A 14,042-nucleotide genomic window follows, 5' to 3' on the forward strand; every position below is an offset into this window, starting at 1 on the left:
TACATTCAAAGCTGCAGATTTGTATTACGTTTGTGGTTTATTACGTTTGTGGGCAGTTATTACGTTTGCGGGTGTAACAAACATTAAATCAAGGTCAGAAGTGTGAATAGTTTCTGTTGCTCATATTGTCAATTTTATAAGGACATTGTTGTAAATGCATAAATCAAAATCAAAGTCTGGATATGTTTTTTTTTTTGTAAGTGAACAGATTAACATCTGTCAAAAATAACAAAACATTTCATTAAAATTACTGAAAAATAGTAACAAAGTTACTAAACTTAATTGTTAAAAAAACATTTACAAATATAATCCAGTAATCTGGATAACTGTAAACTCAAATAAAACATGCTTTCAGATGATTACAATTAATTCATTGTACACTATTATTTTTTTGCAATTAAAATCAGTGTGAGCCTATAGTTTAGGTGGATTTTCTCTGGGCTACAATCTTGCTTGTGTTGAACTTTCCTTTGACTGTAAATAATCTGGATAGAGTGGAGTACACTTGCCAATTACACCCAACATCAATTTGGTTTGCTCAGGTCCATCTCAGAATGAACCCTCTGCACAGGAGCTGGAACACCAGAAAAGGTACTGTTCAGTTTTAATGATACTAATGTTGAATCTGTTTACTTTTATCATTGATGACTTTCTTGGTTTATATTTTCTCAAATAATTGTTTATAAAAATCCCAAACATTTGAGAAGTACCAAATATCTGAAGCTGTAGGGTTTTCACCACAACAGGAGCATATCTGAGCTTTGAATTGCATGCTGATCTCTGAACAGACTAGAGCGTCAGAGAGAGGAACAGCAGGAGAAGGAGCGCCTGGAAAGAGAGAAGCAGGCCTCTGCTGCTGCATCTGTCTCTCCTGCTCCCCCAACCCCAACTGCTGTTCCACCAGCACCCCCACCACCTCCAGGCCCACCACCATCCTCTGGAGCATGCCCACCTGCCCCTCCACCACCTCCTCCTGGGGGAATGGTCCCACCAGCACCACCCCCACCACCTGCTGGAGGAAGTGGAGGTGGTGGAGGGGGAAGTGACCTAGCTGCAGCTCTGGCAGGAACCAAACTGCGTAAAACTGTCAAGGTGAGGTACAGATAGGTGTTTTCTCCTTTGTATACTCCACAAATGCAAGTACCATGAAGCAAACTCGCTCTACTGAACAGAATTAAACTTTTCATTTCTAAAATAAATATGTTTAGACAGGATCTAAGGAATTATCAGGACAGCTGGTTCATGCCAAACTATTTTACTGTCTGAATCTGGACAGAGTGTGTGACCTTCTGATGTGTAGAAGAACATAGATCATCAATTAATATGAAATACTAATCTCCTGTACGGGAGTCAGGAGTTTTACTTAATCAGTTAAGTATCTAGATGTTCTTTGTGCACAAATGCACGTTAATGTAGAGCATATGTGTCAAACTCAAGGCCCGTGGGCCACATCTGGCCCATGAATTAATTATCTTTGGCCCACATGATAATGTCTAATGACTATTAAAGCTGGCCCGCTGGTATACTGCAAGCACCACCACAATACTCCAAGTCCCACAATGCATTGCCAGTGCGTTGGCAAGTCAACCACAGGTCCCTTGGAACGTGCCTCAGTCATTCATCAGCAGCCCTATGGAGCTACTGTAGTTTCTGGGCTGTCTTCCTCAAAGGTGTCGGCATGTAGTATGTTGATAAAAGAATTCTGTGGAGGCAAGGCTGGGTGGAATGATAGAGCAGTCCTTATTGAAACAAACTTCAGATAGCCTAGCGTCCGAGCAGAGTGTGGCCGCACATCTGGTGTTCTCAAATCTAGGGCAAAGTAATGCCAAATGTTTTTGCCCTCTGCTCTATCAGAACTCCTACGCCTTCGATCTTAGGAATTCTACCAAATGCCACCCCCCCTTTCTCTTCCTATGCGAGGGTTTTTAAAGTCCCTTTCCAGCACACACCCACTTCTCCTAATTGGTCACTTTGGTAAATTATCCAATAGACTAAAAGAGGAGTTGACGTGTCTCCCCCGTAAACTCATCTAACTTGGCTGCATTCAACTTTATGTCTTGTCCCCAAAATGACCCAAATGGGTTCCCTGCTCTTCTACAGGAACATAAACATTTAAGCATCTCCCACCATTTGGCGTGGGGGCCAACCTCAGGTTTAGTACTTTATGATGGCCTGCTGCCTGCTTACCTTTAGCACTCACAGAGTTACGACTCGTACCCCTGGAGCTGTGAGCCTCACTCACTCATGAGGAGAAACAATTAGTCATCATTCAGTCTAAACTGAGTAAACTCAAAAATCAGAATGTTTTACCATCCAGATACCTCATGTGTGAGGTTTCTTCCTGTAGCTTATCTCTGATGCCCACCTCAGGGCTGATCAGGGCTCCTGGTTATGGGGACCCTCACACTGTCACATTCCCACAGTTGTCTAAGGGGAGCATCTGGTCCCGTCTCATCCTGTCTTCCTCCTATTCACTATTGTCTTAGAACCCAGGATGTGCAGGAAACACACAGATACTACACTACTCACCTGTGTCAACTTTCAATTACCCCTCTCCACAAAAAAATGGCTAAACGAAAGGTGGACTTTGAGAGCAGGGGATTTCAAGGCAGGTGGGATGTAAAGGGCAACGCTGTGTGTGTTCTGTGCAGTGACAGCGTGGCTGAAAGAACACAACATAAGAAGACACTTTGAAACAAACCACGACAGATACAAGCATACAAGCATACAAGATATAGCATACAAGATACAAGCATCTGGACATGAAACAAAAGCTCCAGAAGGTAGAAGAGTTAAAAAGAAGTCTGGTGTCACAGCAGTTTACAAAAGCCAAATCTCAAAGCGAGGCTGCTGTTCAGGCCAGTTTTATTGTGACAGCAGAGGTTGCAAAATCAGCCCGGTGTTTTGGATTAACACAGGACTATGTTAACTGGCGACCGTCAGCTGAATGCGTCTGTGGTCGCCGTAGCTACAACAGATGTTGAAAACAGGAAGACGTAGCTGTCCTCTCATATGCCTCTCTGTTCAGATTTTCTCTGTGCAAAACATACCTGATACATGTTCTGGCTGCTGTTTGATTAAATGTGTCTAACCCTTGTCGCTGTATCAAAGTTGCTGGTTGTTACGGAAGTGCTGTAAACAGGAAAAGGGAGAGTTGTTCTTCCTGTGAAAGTATATCTCTGATAAACCTTTATTAAAAACACCTACTTGTCTCTTCTCCCTGTTTGAGTAAACATGCATCACATATCAGGTATGTTTTGCACGGACAGCTACGTCTTCTCTTCCCGCTTTCAACATCTGATGCACTCGGCTGACTGTTACCAGTTAACATGGTCCTGTGTTCATCCGACACACCGGCCCTTTACCGAGGGAGAATTTGTCAAAAACGGCATGAGGAAAGAAATCAAACATTTTTAAATGTGAGCTTGAGCCGAAACACTCTTGCTGACCGCGTGCGTCAGCTTGTCACCGAAGTTCAACAACAGCTTGTGGGAAAGTGAAAAGATTTCATCACATACTTCCTTGCTGTGGATGAGAGCAACAATACTTTTTAATTTTCATCCGCCTGTGCATAACAGAAGAATTTTTGTGATTACAATCAATGTATGGCACAACTACGGGAAAAGATCTCTTTGAAGAGGTATCCAGATGTATAAATGAATTTGGTTTGCCTTTGGATGTTGGACTAACAACTGATGGAGGGCCCACAAGGGCGGTCATAAGAGTGGCTTGGTAGGACGGATCCAGGAGAAGATGATGGAGCAAAACGTGACAGGTCAGCTGACAGCTTTTCACTGTATCATTCAGAATCAGAATCAGATTCAGAATACATTATTAATCCCTGGGGGGAAATTGTTTTTGTTCCAATGCACAGAGCATTGAAACAAAAACAATTGTTTAGTGGTGTAAACGGTGCAGGTTGAGGAGGTGGAGAGGAGAGCAGGTAGCATGGGAGCCAGAGGAGGTGTGAGGAGTGGGGGATGGGTGTGAGGGACTCATCAAGTTGGATGAGGTGCTATCAGGAGGGGGGGGTTTGAAGCAGTGGTGGCTGGAGACAGTCAGCAGGAGAGCGAGCAGGGGCCAGGGCTGCGGTGTCATACCTATTGAAGAACAGATTTAACTGGCCCTAGCTACCCATCAGTTCCACTGCTAGTTGGTCTCAAACCAGGGATGGTCCTCATGCCACTCCAGACCTCCCTTGTGTTATTCTGCTGGAGTTTCCTCTCCAGCTTCCTAGCATACAGCAGGTCCAGGGTCTTCTCCTCTCTGGTTTTACAGGTCACATACTGGGTGAATTTCGGGAGTGTCTTTTTAATGGAGACATCATTGAAGTCACCTGAGATTATAATGAGAGCACTCGGGTGTGTAGTCTGTAGTCCGGCTACTATAGAGTGGATGACATCCCATGCCGACGTCGGGTTAGCGGATGGGGGAATATACACAGCCACTACAATAGCATGTGAGAATTCACAGGGTAAATAGTAAGGATGGAGACCCACAGCTAAGAGTTCAATATCCGGGCTGCAGATGCAGTCTTTGGCAGTAATGTGACCAGGATTGCACCACCTGTTGTTCACATTAACAGCAAGCCCCCCTACGCTTACTGCTCTTAGTGCAGTCTCTGTCAGCCTAGACAGTGTGGAAACCCTCCGTGTGTAGCCATGACTCCAAGAACATCATCAAACTACACTCCTGGTATTCCTGATGACTCCGAGTTAGCGCTGTAAGCTCTTCCAGCTTATTCCCCAGTGACCTCACATAGCCCATGAGGAGAGATGGGAGATACAGCTTGTATGTCTTCCTCTCAATAAGTCTCCAGTGTTACGCTGCTGTCCTCCGCCGTAGCCATCTTTCCCCTCACATCCATGGTGTGTTTTCCTCCAAAGTTCAGCAGGGATATCCTCCATAACCGTAGCCAAGCTGGCCAGCTTCAGCTCTATCAGCTGATCCCTGGAGTAAACAATGCAATGTTGCTGAGCGACGGTCCAGTGGCAGAGTAACAGGAGCGATTCCACCACAAACAAAACAAGAAGAACTCTCCACACAAGCACGTTTAGAGAGGATGTAGCTTAATAAATGATTAATGTAAAAACTGAACAAGTAAGATAAAGTAAAGAGAAAAAAAGTTGAAAACAAAGTTAAAGTAAGACTGGAACAAGCTGCTTACACCGTGGCGCATGTGCACATGAATTCACCAGGAGTCAATGTGTGGAAAGGCCTTGAAAATGGAGCATGTGATGCGCACCATGAAACAAGCAGTCAACTTCTTCAGAGTCAAAGATTTAAATCACTGCCAGTTCAGGTCTTTTCTGGAGGAGTTGAGTTCAAAATATGGTGACTTGCCACACAGAGGTGCGATGGCTAAGGCTTCTGAAAACATGACAAGATATGTGAGTTCATGGAAAGCAAAGGGAAAGACATAACACAGCTCTGGGATTAAAAAAAAAAAAAATGCTGTGTGCAGTGGCGGTTCTACACGGGGGCCTACAGGGGCCAAGGTCGCTGGCCCCTGCTGTGCCCCCCCCCCCCAGGCTGACTGAATAATACAATTAAAACAAAATAAACTGAGTAAACTGAGCAAGTTATTACGATTTTATGCACTAGCTCCAAAAGCGGTCTACATGGAGTAATTAGAGTGACGCACCCAAACACTGCGTTGCCGGGTGCAAGATGAGAATGACAACGGCAGCAACAGGTTTTGAAGAGTTGGAGCTACTAATGTCTTGGTGCAAGACCCGAAGGTAAGCAAAAAGATTTCATCTCGTAAAGTGATTTTTTGCACGTAACCCTGTTACTGTTGTTCCTCACTCTGATAAGAAAATCTAGTTTGTAAATGTCTGGTCTCACTATGTTTAAATATCGAGGCAAACTCACCAAAGCAGAAGCAAGTATTCCAATGTCAGTAACGTTATCCTAGCTAGTTCTACACAACGTTGTGACATTAACCACGTTAATTTATCAGTCTTGGTTGTTGCATTCCGATAAATAATATGTTTACTGAGTAAAGTAATCAATAGTCTCAGCCCGTGTTAAGTCGGGAAGGATGGTTACTTGAACAATGAGATGTTTGCCTCTACATTGTGTTTCTGCTTCTAGTAGTTATCATGAAATGAGGAAGGGACATTGCAGCCTTTTTTGCCCCAGGAAATAAAAAAGTGGGAGAAACATGTCAAGGTATTGAGAGAGCTGAGGAGTTGGTGGAGGTTATGAAAGTGAGAGGGCACTGACACAGAGAGGGACACTCCAGAGGGTGAGGAGGAAGAAATACAGGGACAGAGAGAGGAACAGCTAGAAGAACAGCAAGTGGATCCATGTGAATCATGTACTGCTTTCTGCCATAAATTATTTTTTGCGTCATCGATGTGTGATTCTTATGTTAAAAAATAAACATGCTTGGCCTAAATTTTAAAATAAATGCATACAACAGTAAATAAATGTTGTTTATAGTTGTGCCCAATGTTTAATGTGCATCTTTCCACAGATATCAGCAAGAACAATGTAGCAGTGCAGCCCAAGTTGAACATATTCTCAACCACTCTGATGGGGGACAGGAGACGGAGCTTTAGGCTAAACTGGTATGAGGGGGTCAGGGGTCCATGCTCACCATTTGCAGCATTGTCCTGTACACTCCCTCAGTGTTTCAATCGATGCACTATTTATGTTCAAAATAAACTTCTGTATGATTTTAATTTGAAGCAAAATTAAAGCATTTAATGGTCAGGGGCGGGGCTGCATCATTACTGACGGGTACACTACGGTGAGGGTTGTCAAAACTAAGCTGTGCTCGTGGGAGACGCAGATGCTGCTAGAAAACTTGAGCCATTTTCCGTGCTAACTATGAGAGAGCAGGTCTCTACCGCCGTTTTTACACAGTTTGCTGAAAAACTAAGCATACTTGGTGCCAAATTCACACAGCACAAAAAGCAGGTTTGAACTACTCAGTGATCCATTTTGAGCTGACATGGAAAGCGCATCATCAAACCTCCACTGGAGCTGATCGAGCTCCAGTGTAGTGACACGCTTAAGGCAAAATATGAGTCTGTGGACGCTGCAGAGATTCCACGTGTCATCCCTGACACAATGCCCCAGCTGCACACCCAAGCTGCTCAAACGCTCTCTGTTTGGCAGCACATACCGGTGTAAACATCTGTTCTCTTTGATGAAGATAAACAAAACATCACGCATCGTCTTACTGATGAACAACACCTTCACTCAATCCAAAGGATTGCCTCAGCTCAGAACCTGACCCCAAAAATTGATTGTATCCAAGATGAGACATCAAGTATTTCCAACCTCCAACCAGTGAGCATCACAGAACAGCAAACTGAGTTTTAAATAATTTTCACTTTTTAATGCAATTTAATTTTTGCCTTTTTTGTCTTGCTACTACAGGATGTTTGATTTTACTTAGAGGTAAATTATTTTTTTGGCTGTTGTTTGCCTGTAGAAATCTGAATTCATTTGAATTTCCTCTGAAAAAACTGCTAATAGAAAATAGATGCAACTGATTTTATTTATTCTTTATGTTTAATTCATTTATTTAATGATTAATGTTGTTTTATGGGCAATAACTTTTAGGCTTTGTTAGTTCCAAGTTCAATATGTGCAATAATGTCATTTCAATAAGTTTTCAATAAACATTTAACCAGTCTGGCCCTCAACTTGTACAGTTTTCTTTCAATTTTGGCCTACTGTGTATTTGAGTTTGACACCCCTGGTCTAGCCTAACTCTACTATGCCAGAATTACCATTGTCTTTAGCTGGTCTGTACATGATTAAATACTCATGCACTCTTAACACAACAGCCCATCTCATCGTTACAATGACATTTATGGTATTTAGCAGACGCCTTTGTCCAAAATGACTTACAATAAGCACATTTATCACAAGAAAGAAACCACAACATGTCAATAAAACAATAAAGTAAGAAATAGTGTTGTGTCAGTCACGAACGTGTCATTTGAACAAACAAATCTTTTGAGTGAACGAGCTGAACGGAATCACTCCATGAACTGATTTGTTCCTTTCTCAGTTCAGTTGAGCTCAGCTGCGAGCATGCCGGCCGGGAGTGGAACTGCTGCATCTCACTCGTGAATCTTCGGCAAACAATCCAACCAGTGTGCTGGCAGGGACTCACTCGCCTGCACATAGAGAACTGTGAGGACGTGATTCACGTTCACGCTGTGATTCGTTCATGATTCGTGAACCTACTGCACACAGAGAACTGTCGCTGAAAGTGGCGCTGTGTCACTCACTCACTCATTCACTCAGGGCAGAGGAGTTGATTCACATTCAGTAACCGTACTGCTAAAATTAGCGCTGTGTTGCTAACATCCGTGTAGCATCATGTTAAGTGATTTTACTGCACAGTAAAAGTCACTCACGTTCGCGAACGTGATTCTCAGCGATGCAAATCATGAGTGAGCATTCATTGAACAACCTGCTGAGGACGCGAACGTGATTCGCGTCGCTCAGTTCGTTCATTGATGGACCTGCTGAGGACGCAAATCATGTTCGCGCCATCACTCACATTCGCAAACATGATTTGCGCCGCTCGGTTCATTCATAGAACGACCTGCTGAGGACGCGAATCACGTTCGCACTGTCACTCACTGAGTGTGGGGAAGTGATCTTTATCATCCTTTCCAGTCAGAATGATATATATATTATCATTATATATATGATGTATATTGCCACATTTGCAATTCCTTGCAATAAACCTTGCTTTGTGCACTGAAATATGGTTGCACTGATACTGACACCAAAGGGTAACCTTGTGTATGTAAATAGCCCCTTGTGTGTGTGTGTTTAATATGACATACTGTATTGATTCTTCATCCAGCACAATCTGGTGATAAGCATGGCTCATGTCTAACATGGTGTATCTTTGCTGTGAGGCCCTTCAGCATCGTCAGGGATCACCGAAATTACAGTCCTACACCAGCTTTCTAAGTTTTGCCACGTAATCAACTACATTTTCATCAGGTTTCCTATTTCTTAAATTAAATTTACACTGTTGAAATATTTCCCTTGGTTTAAGGTGAAAATTTAAGTCTAAGTGATCTTTCATTAGACTCATCGGTTCATTGTAACAACGATCTAATGATCTTTTTCAAGCTGAGCAGGTTCCGCATCCACACCACTGAGCAGCACAGCTTGTCTACTTTCTTCATCAGTAACGCCATCGTCCACGACAACATGATCTGGACAGTATTATTCCCAAGATTGCGACTTGCTATCGAAAGGAGCCACAAAGCCTACACAAGCAGTTGCTGTTCTTGTTAACAGCATGTTGTCGCAACATTGTATGTTAGTAAAACACTAGATTCACCAGCTACCCAGCATAACAGTCGTTTTTGGGTTGTTTTTTTTTGCTAACTTAGGCTTTTATCCTCATGACTATATGTTATCTTGATATCATTATATGATATCTTTGGATACTATCCCTGTACTCACCCGAAAGACATCCCAGTCCATGAAGTTAAACCCAAGCAGGGAAGAGGAAGATCAAGAATCCTGCATCACAACCTGTTCCTAGTGTGTGATCATTTACCTTTAGAAATCCCACCAAAATGAGCATCTAAGCAAAAGAACAGCCAGTTGAACAGTCTCAACTGTCCATGGTTGGCAGGACCATTGAGTATGCCAGCACTCAAGAGGATAGTGACCAAGAGTCCCAATTGCTGATCACTGTTATTGGCCTTCCTCAACCGTTGGCTCTTCAAACACAATTGAGTCCAAGACTCAGAAGGATAATTTACTGCATGAATATTAATTGAATGTGACTTCACGCACAGGGAGTACTGCCGAGAACAGTCACTACATTGCTATCACCCCGAAACACAGTTAAGACAACTAGAATATAGCTGAGTGAAAGCCCTGGGTTCATGAAGGTTAGGATGTTCGGACTACATCACATTTTACAGGAGAGTGTGTGGTAGACTGATTAAGTTCAAAAGGCAGTAAAAGTAGTAATAAAGTCATTAAAATCACTTGTTAACAGTCATAGTGATAAGAGAAGTAGTAGTTTAAAAAAAGGTTAAAACATGTATTTCCTTTTTTAAAGAGGTAAAAAGGTCTACGGTGTGGAGGGGAGAATCTCTAAGCCCCAGTGCTTCATTATAAATGAAACTGTCAAAGAGGAAGCATTGTGACTGACCAACTTTATTGCCCTTTTCAGTTATAGAATGATTATTTATGCTCTTGATGATTTTTTTTTATGTTTGGATTCCTAACTGGTAGGAATATAACAAGTGCAGATACAAGTGGGCACTAATTAATTAGAGGCTTTGTAATTAATTAATCTCAATTAATATCAATATTTGACATTCAATTTAAATGGATTTTGGTATATGACTGAATCAATGAATAGACACAAATGAGCTCAAACAACAAAACTGTGTTTATTTTCATCACGGAGTGTTAGTAAGTGCATAAAGTGCAATATGAATAAAGAATATTATGATTGCACTGTTCACAAGGCACAAGGCTATATTCAGGCTTTTTCAGGACTTTTTGTAAACTTTCTATGCCTTAAACACATTTGTTTTTGTTTATTAAAGTAAAAAAAAAACAGCACTTAGTACAGTACATTTCATAAAAGCGGAAACCTAACACTGCAAAATAAATACATCTACTTTTGCTTGCTTTTCAGTGTCATAAAGCTGATGAATTTTGTTTGAAATTGTCTTTTGGCATGGCAGTTTGTAAGTTGGGTCAGACGACGCTATCTGTAGCACTGCTTCTAGCCCCTGATCTTCTACCACTGGGAGTGGCCAACAGTCCACTGCAATCCACTTTGCCAGTGCGTTTGTTGATTTGTCAGTCATGGACTTAGTCATTTTGGTTCTGAAGCCTGTTGTCTTGTCGAGTGTGGATTGGTGACACTGCCTGCCCGAAGTAGGAGTGTTCTCTGTGCTAGCTGCAACATGTCTGGCACTGAGGTGGTTTGCATACACCTGTGCTTTTATCCAGGTTTCCACCCGGTAGTTTTTTAAAACTAAAATTTCCGCCCACCAAACGCAGCAACGACTTCTCATCGGATTCCATTTCTCGTGTTGTGTCCTGTGCATCAGTATTATGGGTTTGCTGGGAATTTGTGCAACGAGCAACGTTCCATGCTATTTGGAGTGCAAAAATAAATTGCGATTACATGCATTATTTGTTTTTTTGACACGTTATTTTTTCTGTAATCAATTAATTGTATATAACGTGATAAAGTCCCAGCCCTATTATTTATATACCTTTTTATGTGTACTTACCTGTTGTATTTGATTTGACCATTTAAGAGAACTTAGTGAACATGGAGAAAATAATTCAAGAAATTCAAATATAAAGATGTGCAACCTTTGTTCCTTCTTTTAATACTTTTGAAACAATTTATTTTCAATGAAGCTGCCAAAACGGAATCCTAATGTCTGTCATATTTATTGATATTTCCTCTTTTCCAGGTGTAACACCACTGCCATTCATTTTAGATACAGGCTATAGTGCATTCATTTAGAAGGGTGTACAGACAGTTTCTCTTGAACTGCATGATTCCAGAGTCATTTTGTCAATTACAGAGTGAGAAGCTGATTAATTGAATTAATTTGAACATGCTGATGAAGGTTCTCACTCATTCAGGTTAAGAACTGAACTGAAGAAGCCTCTTGGATGATAGGTGAACGTCTTCAAGAAACTGAAACAAGTCCAGTTGCTTATGATATAGTGCTTAGTGTCCTTTAAACATAATTACTGTTTTTGTATATCCAGGATGAGGGAGAAGCAGCAACCCCAGCACAGTCATCAAGTGGAGGTGGAGGTGGTAATCTAATGGGAGAAATGAGCGCCATCCTTGCTAGAAGGCAAGTTACTTCTTCACAGACATCCAAGACAGATATGCATTTGATGATGTGATATAATGGAATGGCTATAACACAACTATTTTAACTAGGAGGAAAGCTGCTGACAATCCAACCTCAAGAAAGGTAGGATCTTGCAATGTAAGTGTCCTGTCAATTACTTCAGGATAACTTGATTTCCTTTCATTATTCTGTAACTTTTGTAGAATGAGCAGCAAGATTTAAGATATGAGTGATTGACAACTGTGAAATATCTGTACATGACGGCAGGAAGATACTGACTCCTCAATATCAAAAGTTTCAGTACCAAGAGGTAAGTAATGCCTCTTTCACTCCTCCTACAGGACTGTAATATAGTTATGTACATGCCTTTCATTGTACTGATATCTTTTCATTGTCACACTTAAAGCCCCCCTCCAGTGTATTTTGATATTTTTATGATATTTCATATTTTTGGGGGTCCTTTCCTGGTAATGTTGATGAGTCATACTGTTTACTATTCAAGAAATATTTTTGACAATAAAATAATGTTGTGCTAAAAGTCACAGCTATCACTATCCCTGCTAAAATTCCTGCTACTTGTCCATGTTAATATGCCATTGTTAATCCCTGCTAGTGATGTTGAAGTAGTGATATGCCTAAAAGACATTGTGTTGCTTTCTTCCCCTCAAACAATGAAAAATCCCAAAGGTTATGATTGTATATACTGCCCCAAAACTGAAGGGCAGTTTGAAAAGAGATCTGTGGCTTCAGGTTGTTCACAGAGAGGGTGAAAATGTAAACCAAGAGACCCGGTCTGTCAATATGTTACAGTCTGTGTCAGACACTTCATCACAGGTTAATCATGATACAGAGTGTCTGTAGATCAAAGACAATCAAAAAAACACCTTTGTACAGTTCTAACTACAGTTTTTACTGTGAAAAAATAAGGCCGACCTTAAAGCATCTGCTTTTAGATTGGAGTTTGGTTTACCGTAAACCAAGGCAACATCCAGCTCCAAGTATTAGGGTTGAGTCATTAGTGGTTCTACTTCATTACAGTGGTGTGATTAGTTTACACTGAAGTCACATAGAACAGATTATAAAACAGCAACATAAAGAGTTTTAATGACAGAAAATTCAGGCATTCAGGTATTGTTACACCTGGGCCCTATATTCACATGTTTTGGTGTGTAAATAATTCATACTTACCAAAAGTTTTGGAATTGGTCCAGCAAATCGCCTCAGCAGTGTCTTATTTAGTGACCTCAAGGATGAGCTGTTGCAGAAACACGAATGAGTCAGAGTTATATAAAGGAGTTTGTATTTTACTTAGAAGAACTGCCATCAAGAGTTTATCGGCAATTCATGGCTGATAATTTAACTGATTTAAACAATCTGCGCAAGGCAACATCTGAAACAACATTTCAAGTGAGATTTCGGAGTGAGACTTCTTGAATGAAACTTATGATTCTGCTTACAAAACAAGCTTATTATTTAACAAAAAGGTCTCTCTCCAGTAGGAATCATTTCTGTAATCATGTCAGACACTAGTTACCTCAGCCTTGCAGTGGCGAATGAAAGCACTTTCAGTGGACACAAATTTGACATCCAGTTGCCCTAAAGGATTACTGTAGGAACCATTGCAGCCGTTGCAGCTGTATTGCGGCTGCCAGGTGAGGTGACCTACTTGACCGATTCCAAAACTTTTGGTAAGTATGTACGCACCTAAACATGTAAATTTTGGACTCAGGTTTAATAAAACTGTATTTCCCCTTTAATCATACATAATATGATACTGTGTTTCAACAGAAATTGATGGAAAGACCAAGGAAAAATCTGCCACCATGCCAAGGTAAGAGCCTGATCCATTTAGCCTTCACAAGACGGAAGAATCCACATATTTGATTATTACATAATTTTGTCTGGACACCCATAATATTGCTGATAAATGACAACCCCACAATCCATACAAATTCAAAGATCCAGTCAGCAGCTGCCTTAAGGGTTGTGCATGTTTTTGCAACAGGCCTAAATCCTTAACCAACAATCAAAGGGACTACAGCCAAAGTCCCTCTTCTAACTCCAGCACCACCTCTGGATCCAGGTATCAATCTCCACTCTGCTCTCACCTGCTGCTAATTTTCTCTCTCATCCCAAAAGACTACTTGTCAGTGCTCCCTGCTTCAAATGTTATGATCCATTGAAATGAGCACTGCA

At 41.3% G+C, this 14,042-nt stretch overlaps 1 protein-coding gene across 2 annotated transcripts in view; it reads left to right on the forward strand.

The window, feature by feature from the left end:
- LOC119030831 (vasodilator-stimulated phosphoprotein-like) overlaps positions 1-14,042 on the forward strand; it is a 28,175-nt gene that overhangs the window by 7,739 nt on the left and 6,394 nt on the right. Inside the window, exons 4-10 of one of the 2 annotated variants that reach the window (XM_037118730.1) lie at positions 543-591; positions 789-1,092; positions 11,755-11,846; positions 11,936-11,984; positions 12,114-12,156; positions 13,635-13,677; positions 13,852-13,929. In XM_037118730.1, the coding sequence (XP_036974625.1) occupies positions 543-591; positions 789-1,092; positions 11,755-11,846; positions 11,936-11,984; positions 12,114-12,156; positions 13,635-13,677; positions 13,852-13,929 (658 nt within the window). The remainder of the gene's footprint in view (positions 1-542; positions 592-788; positions 1,093-11,754; positions 11,847-11,935; positions 11,985-12,113; positions 12,157-13,634; positions 13,678-13,851; positions 13,930-14,042) is intronic. The other variant, XM_037118731.1, reaches the window with a different exon arrangement.

This window comes from Acanthopagrus latus, chromosome 13, assembly GCF_904848185.1.
Source record: "Acanthopagrus latus isolate v.2019 chromosome 13, fAcaLat1.1, whole genome shotgun sequence".
Lineage (NCBI taxonomy): Eukaryota > Metazoa > Chordata > Actinopteri > Spariformes > Sparidae > Acanthopagrus > Acanthopagrus latus.